Consider the following 12,660-nt stretch of genomic DNA (forward strand, 5'->3'; position numbering starts at 1 on the left):
GAATTGTTTTAAAGTAGAAAAGTTATTTAGTGACTAGTTTTTTATCCTTGATGCCCAGATGTGACACTTTTTGACCATAGCACTAATCTTATCCTCAACTTTGAACATGTCTACATTTTTTCCTTGTAAACTCAAGTTTAACACATTCAAGTGTTCAAACACATCAGCTAAGTATGCAACTGAGCAAAGCCAAGAGAAGTTAGTGAGAAAATCTGCGTATTTTGTGTCAAGAAGATCAAAAATTGTGACAAGATCCTACCTTGAGAAACCCATCTTACTTCCGTATGAATAAGAAGTTGCTCATGCTCACTGCTGATCTCTTTACATAACAAAGAAAATAATCTGGATTGCAAATGTTGAGTTTTAATGTAGTTGATGATTTGAACTACTTCATTAAGTATCTTTTGCAAAGGTTCAGGCAATCTTTTGACTACTAAGGCTTCATGATGGATACAACAGTAAGTCCATTTCACCTCAGGAGCTACTGCTTTGATACGAGCTAGAAGTCCTGCTTTTTTGCCAGCTATTGACTTTGCTCCATCCGTCGAGAAGCCTACACATTTTTTCCAGGTGTCAACGTGTTCATTGAGATAATTATTTTATGCAGTAAAAATATCGTCTGCTATTGTATGCAGTAGTTCGCATTAAAAAAGAAAATCTTCGAACACTTGGTCCTTCCATAAGTATCATGCATAAACCAACATTATAGCTTTTTTTGATATGTCTGTGCTTTCATCCAATTGTAGAGTGTACATGTCACTCATGCAAAGTCTAGCCAGCAATGTTTCTTCGATATTAACTGCCATACCAGTAATTCGTTTTTGAACATTATTATTTGAGAGTGGGACAGTTCCTATTATCTTAGCAGCTGCATCACCTAACATTCTCTTGCAAAGTATTATTGCTGATTGTAGTATAAGTTCCTCAGCAGTTGTGTGGTTTTACCCACACTTAGCAACAAGCTGAGCCACCTCATACGATGCAAGGGTTGCATTTTCATTTACATTTGCACGACAGCGTTTGGTAATTGTTTTACGAGATGTTTTCAACTCTCTTAATTTATTTTTGAAAAAATCTAATGACTTACTTTTGTACTCTGGGTGCTTTGTTTCAAGATGATGCTGGAGTTTTGCTGGTTTCATACATTCATTCATAAGGCTTTCACAGCAAATTACACATCGAGGTTTAGGCTGTTGCTCAGGTCCAGTGAATAAAACTGATTTCCAAGTAATCAGAGTTTTATTTTCTAATTTTTCCAATAAGCTTAATACTGATCTTGGAAGGGTTAGGTTCAAGGGATGCCGATGATTTAGGTTCAATGGACACTGACAACTTTGGTTCGAAAGTCACTGACTTACTGCTTGAACATCAAATGCATTATCTTACTCTTCATCTGTAGGCCTCTACCGTTTTAACAAACCACTTTTTAACCAACAGTCCATTTTTAACTGCACAAAAAACAATGCTTACCAAACACTACTGTTTTAATACAGAATCGCTTTACAAACACTACTTTTTTAATACAGAATATTGAATATGTAAACAACACAGTCTGTAAAACACTGGCAATAAATTAACATTGACCGATTGTCGCCTGAAATGCGAGTTTCTGTGTAAAGTGACTGTCAGTTGTCAGCTGCAAAGAGGCAGCGCATGCAGTCTAACAGCAGAACTACACTCCTGGAAATTGAAATAAGAACACCGTGAATTCATTGTCCCAGGAAGGGGAAACTTTATTGACACATTCCTGGGGTCAGATACATCACATGATCACACTTACAGAACCACAGGCACATAGACACAGGCAACAGAGCATGCACAATGTCGGCACTAGTACAGTGTATATCCACCTTTCGCAGCAATGCAGGCTGCTACTCTCCCATGGAGACGATCGTAGAGATGCTGGATGTAGTCCTGTGGAACGGCTTGCGATGCCATTTCCACCTGGCGCCTCAGTTGGACCAGCGTTCGTGCTGGACGTGCAGACCGCGTGAGACGACGCTTCATCCAGTCCCAAACATGCTCAATGGGGGACAGATCCGGAGATCTTGCTGGCCAGGGTAGTTGACTTACACCTTCTAGAGCACGTTGGGTGGCACGGGATACATGCGGACGTGCATTGTCCGGTTGGAACAGCAAGTTCCCTTGCCGGTCTAGGAATGGTAGAACGATGGGTTCGATGACGGTTTGGATGTACCGTGCACTATTCAGTGTCCCCTCGACGATCACCAGTGGTGTACGGCCAGTGTAGGAGATCGCTCCCCACACCATGATGCCGGGTGTTGGCCCTGTGTGCTTCGGTCGTATGCAGTCCTGATTGTGGCGCTCACCTGCACGGCGCCAAACACGCATACGACCATCATTGGCACCAAGGCAGAAGCGACTCTCATCGCTGAAGACGACACGTCTCCATTCGTCCCTCCATTCACGCCTGTCGCGACACCACTGGAGGCGGGCTGCACGATGTTGGGGCGTGAGCGGAAGACGGCCTAACGGTGTGCGGGACCGTAGCCCAGCTTCATGGAGACGGTTGCGAATGGTCCTCGCCGATACCCCAGGAGCAACAGTGTCCCTAATTTGCTGGGAAGTGGCGGTGCGGTCCCCTACGGCACTGCGTAGGATCCTATGGTCTTGGCGTGCATCCGTGCGTCGCTGCGGTCCGGTCCCAGGTCGACGGGCACGTGCACCTTCCGCCGACCACTGGCGACAACATCGATGTACTGTGGAGACCTCACGCCCCACGTGTTGAGCAATTCGGCGGTACGTCCACCCGGCCTCCCGCATGCCCACTGTACGCCCTCGCTCAAAGTCCGTCAACTGCACATACGGTTCACGTCCACGCTGTCGCGGCATGCTACCAGTGTTAAAGACTGCGATGGAGCTCCGTATGCCACGGCAAACTGGCTGACACTGACGGCGGCGGTGCACAAATGCTGCGCAGCTAGCGCCATTCGACGGCCAACACCGCGGTTCCTGGTGTGTCCGCTGTGCCGTGCGTGTGATAATTGCTTGTACAGCCCTCTCGCAGTGTCCGGAGCAAGTATGGTGGGTCTGACCCACCGGTGTCAATGTGTTCTTTTTTCCATTTCCAGGAGTGTATTTGCCTCTAGTTAATTCTAGTTTTGCACTATAGTGTGTTAGTGTCAGTTGGCTCTAGAAAGATGCTAGACACAGAAGTTTGCATTCGCTAAAGCTCTGCTCATGCAGGAAGCGGTCAAAACAAAAAATATGTTATCATACAAAATATATTTTTTATTCTAGTAGCATCTTGTGGACCCCTCTGGCACAGCTTGCGGACCCCTGGGGGTCTGCGAACTATCTGTTGGGAACCACTGGTGTAGAACATAACAGCTTGTTGAATAAGCTACTCTATTATAGTTTTGATGGCAACAGTATAAATATGTTTAAATATTTCATAGAGAACTGCCAACAAGTTGTGTGCATTAGTAGAGAGAAGTCAAATTTGGTTTATATTAGGTCTGGAATGCCACAAGTGTCAGTGCTCGGATCTTTATTGTTTCTGTTAATGATTAATGATCCCCTCCCAGGGGACACACCTTATCATAGGCACCTCCAGTGCTGGGTGAGAGGCTCTGTGTGCTCTAATGAAGTTGAGAGCTGTACCAGTGGTAGCGTAGCTGCTGGGAGGGTTACCTAAGCCGATGTGGCCTTGACTGAGGAGCTAGACGAAGTGTGTCCCACACCATAGGGTAGGGGGGACTCTATGGGTTGTCAACCCCTCTAGGGGGGCTAACCCCAAAACAAAAGCCCGGTCCACCGTGTGCCTTGTAAAAAATCTATTATTGCGAATAATTCGACAAGGAATGCCGGACTGCCCCTATGTAGACAAACTGCTAGGAAACAGGAATATGGATTTATCGATGCTTATATTTGGAATACGGAACGTGCGCATGCTGTTGCAAACAGGAGTGATGAATAGTGTTGCAGAAGAGATGCTAAGGTATGAAATCGGAGATGTTGCACTGCAGGAAATCAGGTGGAAGGGAAGAGGAGAGATTTATGAGCAGAAATTCTCAATATACTTTTCAGGAAAAGATGAAAGACAAGGGGAGTATGGAGTTTGGTTTATAGTCTCCAAGGGTATGAGTAGATCAATTATCACCTTCACCTCACATAATGAGAGAATATGTACTCTGCGTATGAAAGGCAGATTTTCACTGTGTGACCTTTGTTAATGTATATGCACCAATGTAAGAATCAGATGAAGATACTGTAGACATCTTCTATGATCAACTACAGGAGGTGTGTGACAGAATACTCAGATGTGATCCCAAAATAGTTCTTGGTGACTATAATGGAATGTGTATATAGGTATACTGAACAAACTGTTCCACAAATATCTTCACATAAGTGTATATATTTACTGTAGTCGGACACATATATTTGTGGAACAGTTTGTTCAGTATACCTATATACACATTCCATTATAGTCACCAAGAACTATTTTGGGATCATATCTGGGTATTCTGTCACACACCTCCTGTAGTTGATCATAGAAGATGTCTACAGTATCTTCATCTGATTCTTACATTGGTGCATATACATTAACAAAGGTCACACAGTGAAAATCTGCCTTTCATATGCGGAGTAGAAATACAGACTGAAGGAATTAATATGGTGGCTTGGAAGAGCGATCTAAGGTCAAAGATTAAGTTGTTCATGGCCGATATGACCTTCAGCAGACATGTCAGCTTGTGTCTGTGTATGTGCGGATGGATATGTGTGTGTGTGTGCGCGAGTGTATACCTGTCCTTTTTTCCCCCTAAGGTAAGTCTTTCCGCTCCCGGGATTGGAATGACTCCTTACCCTCTCCCTTAAAACCCACATCCTTTCGTCTTTCACTCTCCTTCCCTCTTTCCTGACGAAGCAACTGTTTGTTGCGAAAGCTTGAATTTTGTGTGTATGTTTGTGTGTCTATCGACCTGCCAGCACTTTTGTTTGGTAAGTCTCATCATCTTTCTTTTTAGATATATTTTCCCACGTGGAATGTTTCCCTCTATTATATTCTAATCAAGTAGTATTTCAAATAAAGGTTTTAATTGCACATGCAAATAAAAGGATAAAGGTATCAATTGAAAGACAACATTGCAAAAAAGTTTTTATTTTCTTTATTAATATTGCATGGGTTTCCACATCAACAGGGGTACCAAGCACAATACGTTACTCTTTGTTTTACACGGCGAGTTTCCCCAGTAGGTCTACAAACCATGGAATGTACAGAAGCACATACACATCTAAAACTTAGTACCGACAGTAATTATGGTCAGAATCAACATGAACATTTAATATTTCACTTTCAGGCTGCCTCAGTGCCATAACAATATTTTCTTTTTCAGCAAGGGTTGGTTTCTTCAAACTGCCCTTTGGCTGTTTGTTACATTTACCAGATCTTTGTTGCACTTTTACCCTCTCGTTGCTGGGGCACCATGGAGCTTCCCTGCAGTCTGATTGAAAAAGTGACAGTGAATGAGCTGCATCTTTCTGTAGTGACACCTGGATTTCTGTGGACACTTTAGCTGAACTGACACGGTTAATCAAAATTTGGTGTGTGGACACCATTTCTCGGGCCAGAGATGTGTTCTCGTGAACATTAGTATTTGTTTGCAGTGAACACAAAATGGCAGAAGCCTCTTCTGTCACCATTGCTTCAGTTGGTGTAAATGTGGCACTCAAATGTAATGCATACGTCATTGCATGAACGTGTATATATATATATATATATATATATATATATATTGCATTTGGAACACTTCAACTTGCACTCCAATTTACATTCAATGTTATTTAAAATCACAGTATGTGTTTGGGATTTCATGCAAAACTGTGCCATCAGTATTGACTGTAATGTCATTCTCCTTAACACTACATGAATCTTTATGACGAGCCTCAATAACATTGATTCTATACGAATGGCCACAATATTTTAAAACTCAATGCATTGCTTCAAGGTGCATATTTGTATTTATACCCAGATTGCAACAGTGACAGTATGCCCACTGCTGAGGCTGGAATAAGTAATTTGAAGAGAAATATACACCAAAGTCTCTTGACCTTCATCTGCTTGAAGCTGCCCGACGAACGATTCCAGCAGTTCATTAAAATTGTCTGTGTCCACTTCTTCAAGCAATGTACAAAGATCTTTGCACACAAGTGCTTTCTTTTCTTCATTGCCATGGACTTTCTTCAAATTAGTCTGCCAGCTGCGATCTGTGTGCCAAGCACACAGTAGATTATTTTCTGCAGGTCCCATGACTGATGACCAAGCACTACAGAAAGTATTAGTGTCGTCGGACATGAATACAGACATTTTTATGATACCAGCTCTATCTTTCACAGCACAAAAGTAAGAAGTCATTATGGATGTAGTCTCCCGATTTGAAACACAGAATGCTACAGGCATACCTGAATCAAAATCGCCTGCCGCTAACAATGTGGTCACCAAAAGCTTGTGAACATTTGTACAATGTGTGGAGTCTACACATACAGTATTTTGTCCAAATCTCTGTAATAAGTGCTTCTGATAGTCAGTCATTAACACTATCACCGAGTGAGTACTATCAAAATCTTCCCTGGCCTCACTTTCTTTCTTATACAGGGGAACACAGTCTTTCTTTTTCTCCAACCACATACTAACACCAACTTCATCAATGTTATGCTGCTGATCATCACCAATGGTAAAGCCTCTCTTAATGTTATCAAGTAAGCAGATGCAGTCTCTCCACTCCGCTGGAATGAATTGAGTCCCGCACATCATCCAGAATTCTCTGGAAAGTGACCCCTCAGCAATTTTACCTGCAATATTTTAAAATTACTCAAATTACAAAGAGGCCAATTCTGAGTATGTACATGAAGACACTATGCAGAAAGTACACTGCAGTTAACCACCCCCAATAAAATAAATTCATGCAATATAACAATTGCTAAGTACTTATAAACTGGATAGTTCAACAAATGACTTAACAGTATATTCAGCATACCCTTTCAACAATACTACATCTACATTTATACTCCGCAAGCCACCCAACGGTGTGTGGCAGAGGGCACTTTACATGCCCTTGTCATTACCTCCCTTTCCTGTTCCAGTCACGTATGGTTTGTGGGAAGAACGACTGCCAGAAAGCCTCCGTGCGCGCTCGAATCTCTCTAATTTTACATTCGTGATCTCCTCGGGAGGAGATGCCATTAACACAGTGGGGATGGAAGAATAAACCGAGACCTGATTACAGCACCTGTTAAATGTGATATTTCCCAGTTTCAACTACCAAGGCTATTTTCAAATGGTTACGAGGTCTACAAGTACATGTCAGAGCATTGTAACTAGTGTTTTTGTCTATTCTCAAATCCATCATTTGAGTTGCAGATGCCCTGATCTACCACTTTTAACATGCTGCACAAGAAACAAGAAATGTATTGCCTTTAGTGTACCCAGATGCATTAATTATATATTCTTAAATAGATTACTGTGACACAAGCAATAACAGAGGGCAATACATAAGTATTTCAGAACTTATTTCTACACTTGCAATACTGTAATGTATTACACCTGCTCTCACATACCCAAGTACATGACATTACAATCACCAATATTGTGGTCAATATGGATCACAACATCTTGTCTTTAACAACTGCATTCATGCTACCATCACAAAGTGTATTCATATGAACTGCCAATCAATATATTCACGCTTTTTACTCCAGATCAAATAACCATAACAATATTAATTTCTCAGCAGTAAAAAACAATGTTTCTTCACTGCAAAAAAGTAAAAGTCAACAACATATAACTAAAAGCAAGCCTTACAATGGATTCTGAAACTTTGACTTGGGGATCACTGAAAGGCCAGCAAAATTCTAGAATTAAGGTAATACTCACCAGCGATGGCTTCTCTGTCAGAACTACTGAGATGCAGGAAACCAATGTTGTGCTCATGGCCGAAATGTGTTCTGTAGTAAATGACACTACAAATTCCACTTTCTTCTTTGTGAAGCTCTATGGCAGCAACACAATGGTTCCCCATCTTGCAAATGCCACCTGACTTCGAAGGAAATGTGCCACTTCTGTGGCACACAAAGGTGGTTTCCCCAGTGCCATCCTTTAAATGCGTAGTACCAAAACGAAAGACAAAACTACTTTTTGTTTTCCTCTCCTCCTCAGACTTCCACTTCAGAAAGTCTAAAACAAAAGCATTGATGGAAAACAAGTACTTTCAAATTCAACAAGTGCAAAGTACACAGCAGCAGTAAAAGAAACAAACTGCATTGTTAGATACCCTCACGAGTTTCTGACACCATATGGTTACTGGTGTGATTTCAATCATTTAAATTTGCAACAATTCGACCTATACTTAATGTAGCATACAGTAAGTTTACAGTTTATGCAAAATGCGTCTTTTCAGGCTTTCAAATAAACACATGTTCTATTGACCAACCACAACAAGAGCTAATAGCCACGGGTCAGGCAAGTATGTAGTAATCAACAATGGAGTGTTCTCAACAATGGAGTGTTCTGCAAGGTTCGCAGGAGAGCTTCTGTAAAGTTTGGAAGGTAGGAGATGAGTTACTGGCAGAAGTACAGCTGTGAGGATGGGACGGAGCGTGAGTCATGCTTGGGTAGCTCAGTTGGTAGAGCACTTGCCCGTGAAAGGCAAAGGTCCCGAGTTCGAGTCTCAGTCCGGCACACAGTTTTAATCTACCAGGAAGTTTCAATGGACGATATTAATTTAAGTAGACAGTGTACACTTAACTTACCATCCTCCGTTTGAAATTCACTAATTTCTTTTACCATCTCAACCATGTGCTACTGCTCAACATGTAGTCGCAACTTAGCCAAAAAATTCCATTTAAAGCTGCAGCCACTTTTTGAGCACTTTATCATACCTTCTTCAACTGGCTGTATTTCATATACATTTCTCAAATGAGCATTCAAATGCTTTCTTGCTGAATATTCTCTATCACGTATATAACACGCAACAGAACCAGCCCTTCCAATGAAATAACTCACTCTCACAAGGTGTGTACTAGAGGTGGCAAAAAATAACGTAACTGATACTTAGAAGTAACTGTTACTGCGAAAACTGTTCCTCTGATTCTGGCAGTTATGTCAATAACTGTCTAGTGTCAACAGTGCCTCGCGCCATCTGTTGACCGAAGATCGTACTGCGCATTTGGAAGGCGTTCTATAGGCCATGGGAATAACTGTGAGACTGCGTGCCATCTGTTGGTAAGAACTGTGTACTATTTCGTGGGCCTTCGTTACTTTTAGCATAAACAATTAAATAAAGTTAATGTCCGAGCGGTGGCTGATAGGAGCTGCATTACAGGCATTAACAAGTACAGTCAATCCCTTGAGCCACCGCCTTATGTGTTAATTTAGCTTGGACGGGTAGTACAAGGAGAGTTACCATGAGGAATTCGAGCGACTATGGAAATAACTGTCAGAGAACGGTATTCTCCTCTGCGTCTCTCATTTCGGAATGCAAGAAGCACTGGTAGCGCACAAAATAGCTGAGGGAGATCATGGCGGCCAAGTAGGAGTAGAAGTGCCAGCCAGCAGCGTTTCCAGCCGGCAGCCAGCACTGAGCAGCGGTCCCAGCCAGCAGCCAGCAGCAGTTCCTGCCAGCAGCCAGCAGCCAGCAGCGGTCCCAGTCAGCCTCCAGCAGCAGCAGCAGCAGCAGCAGCAGCATCCCCACCGGCCGGCCAGCCAGGTCGCCTCCCCCGCCAGCAGCGGCAGATTGGGGCTTCGGCCCCAGTCTCCTTCATCTTTCTCCGTCCCTTTTCCTCTGTGTCTCTCGTCGCCTTGCCCATCCCTCGTTTGCTTCTTTGTCCTGTCCTGTGTTTTTCCCCTTATCGTAATGTTGACCCCCACCACCACCACTACTGCCACCACCACTGCCATCATATACACATCCCCCTCCACTGCCACCACCACGATAACGTGGTGTGCCCCATCACCCCCCCCCCTCAGTCCATCACCCCACTCCTCACTCTCCCATCTCCCTCACTATTTGTCACCCCATCCCCGGCTCCTCCCTCCTGTGCCTCCTCTGATCCCTTCCCTCCACTCCCTCCCTCTGCTCCTTCCGTTTCCGCAGCCCCCGCTAGGGTGGTCGCCCGGAGGGCCACGGCCCACACTCAACTCCCCCCTTCGCCTTCATGATCATCATCGTCATCACCGTCGCCTTTGCCATTGCCCTCACTGTCACCATCTCCGGCGCCGACTCCAGCACCGGGACCTGCCACTCCCCGCCACATTCCAGTCGCTCCCATCCCCCACACCTCTGCTGCTGCCGTCAAGTGCCCCAGTGGCACCCCTGCCTCCTCTACTCCCAAAAAGGCTCCACCTCGTCCCCCTTCCCCAGCCCATGATGCCATGGATGTCTCGCCGCCTGTCCCTGCCCCCTCCCCCTCCTCCTCTACCCCCTCCTCCTCTACCCCCTCCTCCTATAGCTACCTCCTCTCCCATCCTGATCCCTCCCTTCTTGAGGCCCAGAACCTCACCCTCTTCCTTCGCCAGAATTTTCCCGGTGCCCCCATCTTCCTCCTCACTCCTCACCGTGATTCGGTCCTCATCTCCTCCCCCAGCCCTACCCTCCACACAGATCTCCTTTCCTGCATCCCTGTCACCCACTTTGGCCCTAATGCCTTCCTCACCCCTGCTCCTTCCCCGCCTCCCTCCCACCAACCCCAACCCCCGCGTCGACCACTGACCCTCACTCAGCTTAGTCCAGCGATCATGGAGGAGGTGTTGGAGGAGCTCAAGGCGCATCCCCATCTGGAGGGTGCAATTCGCCGCATCCATAACTCAGACGGCACCACCCGCCTTATGCAGGTCTTTTCCGAACACGCCCCCTCCATAGACCATCTCCTGAAGGAGGGTGCCCTTCTCTTTCACCAACGCTACCAAGTTGACCCTTCCCGTTCCCCTCCTCAATCCCTCCGCTGTCAGAGGTGCTTGCGGCATAATGCACACCCGACATCTGAGTGCTGTGAGGCCCCCACCTCCCCACACTGTAGGCGAGCCCACTTCTTACTGCAGTACCCCAATCTCCTGTCCGCCCCCCTCCTGTAATACCTGTAACCTCCCTCATCCTACTTATTCCCAGAAATGTAAGGCCCGACTCCCTCCTACCACTCCTGAACTCACCATTCCTGTCCGCCCTCTGGACGCCTTCACCCCTCCCGGCAATTCCCTTTGCCCACCCCCTACTGCTGAGGGCATCATCAGATTCCTCACCATCGTCCTCCAAATGTTCACCCATTCCAGTGCCCCCACACTGTCCAACAATATCCCTCGCCACCCGTTCTGTTTTCCACTTAAAAAATGTGTGCCACCTACTCCAACAACCAGGCCCATTTCACCTTCTCCTGTCTTGACACCCTTGTCTAAATCCCTGTCATGGTGCGACAGCACCGTATCCTTTTCAACAGCATCCGCTCCCTTCCTGTCAACAAGAACCTTTCCTGCACACCCTTGCCACCCACCGCGTGGATGCCTTCCTCCTCAATGAAACCTTCCTCCAATCCCACCATACCGTCCACACTTCGTCCTACCTCCTTCACCGCTCCGATAATCCCCTCCTGATAGCACGTGGCGGAGTTGCCATTGATCACCACCGCCAGATCCCAGTTCGGCTCCAACCTCTTCTTCCCAACCCCACCGAACACCTGATCCTTAGTCTCTTCTTCCCCGGCCTTACCGTCACCTGCGCCACCATCTATGTCCGCCCTAACACCCCTCTTCCCTTCGACTTCCTCTCCCACACTGACCGTACCTTCTCCTCCTACGTAATCACCGCAGACCTCAACATCCACAGTCGTTCCGCCGCCCAGTTATAGCGGTGGCATTGGTTCCTCTCCTCTCTTCAAGGCGACCTCATCCCTATTCCCCAGCACACCCGTCCCAAATCCAACTCCACTTTCGATGTTATCCTCTCCTCCCCTAACCTCCTTGGCCGCATAGCGGTAGATGTCCTGGAGCCTATTGGTAGCAACTATCTCCCTGTCCTCCTCACCGTTTCAGACGGTCGTCGCCCGCACCCGACCCTCGTAATGACCCTCCCCCAAAGTACTACTGTTTGTATAAAGCGTTTTTGTACTTATTTGCTGCGCTTAGCTTTTAAATAGTTTTTCTGGGAAAACCTAGCGTAGTTTTCGCGTCTCGTATTTCAGTGAGTGTTTCTTGATTATCAGAGTAGCTCATCAGAAGATTATCTTGGGAATTTGTCACCGTATAGGGTAGGGTAAACATAGTCATGTGTAGGGACTGTGGTTGTTGTGAGCGGACGCAAGGAGAATTGGCCACTCTTCGGGGGCAGGTGGAGGCTTTGTCTGTTAGGCTCATCGAGCTCGAGGCGCAGGCGTCGGCTCGTAGTGGCGTTGGGGCAACTGTGGTGAGACCTATGCCTACTTCGGTGGCCTTGGAATCACATGGAACCCCTGATGTCGCTGCGTCTTCCGGCAGTGAGCATCTTACCGGTCAGCCATCACTCCAGGGTGAATGGCGGACAGTGGTGGGCTCTCGCGTGCCTGGCCGAAAGGCGAAGGTGGGATCTGGCCGCGTGGCAGCTGCCTTACCCCTTTCCAACAGGTACGGGGTGCTTCCTAGTGGTGATGACATCGTTTCCGAGCCACCACAGGATG

The 12,660-nt window shown here is 46.0% G+C and overlaps 1 protein-coding gene across 1 annotated transcript; it reads right to left on the reverse strand.

The window, feature by feature from the left end:
- Positions 1-5,983: 5,983 nt before the first annotated feature.
- LOC126191080 (uncharacterized) lies at positions 5,984-8,039 on the reverse strand. Its single transcript, XM_049931798.1, has 2 exons — positions 7,895-8,039; positions 5,984-6,813 (listed from the first exon to the last, which is right to left on the reverse strand). Exons 1-2 carry the CDS (start codon positions 8,037-8,039, stop codon positions 5,984-5,986), a joined length of 975 nt encoding a protein of 324 aa, XP_049787755.1.
- Positions 8,040-12,660: the final 4,621 nt, after the last annotated feature.

Source organism: Schistocerca cancellata, chromosome 6, assembly GCF_023864275.1.
Source record: "Schistocerca cancellata isolate TAMUIC-IGC-003103 chromosome 6, iqSchCanc2.1, whole genome shotgun sequence".
NCBI lineage: Eukaryota > Metazoa > Arthropoda > Insecta > Orthoptera > Acrididae > Schistocerca > Schistocerca cancellata.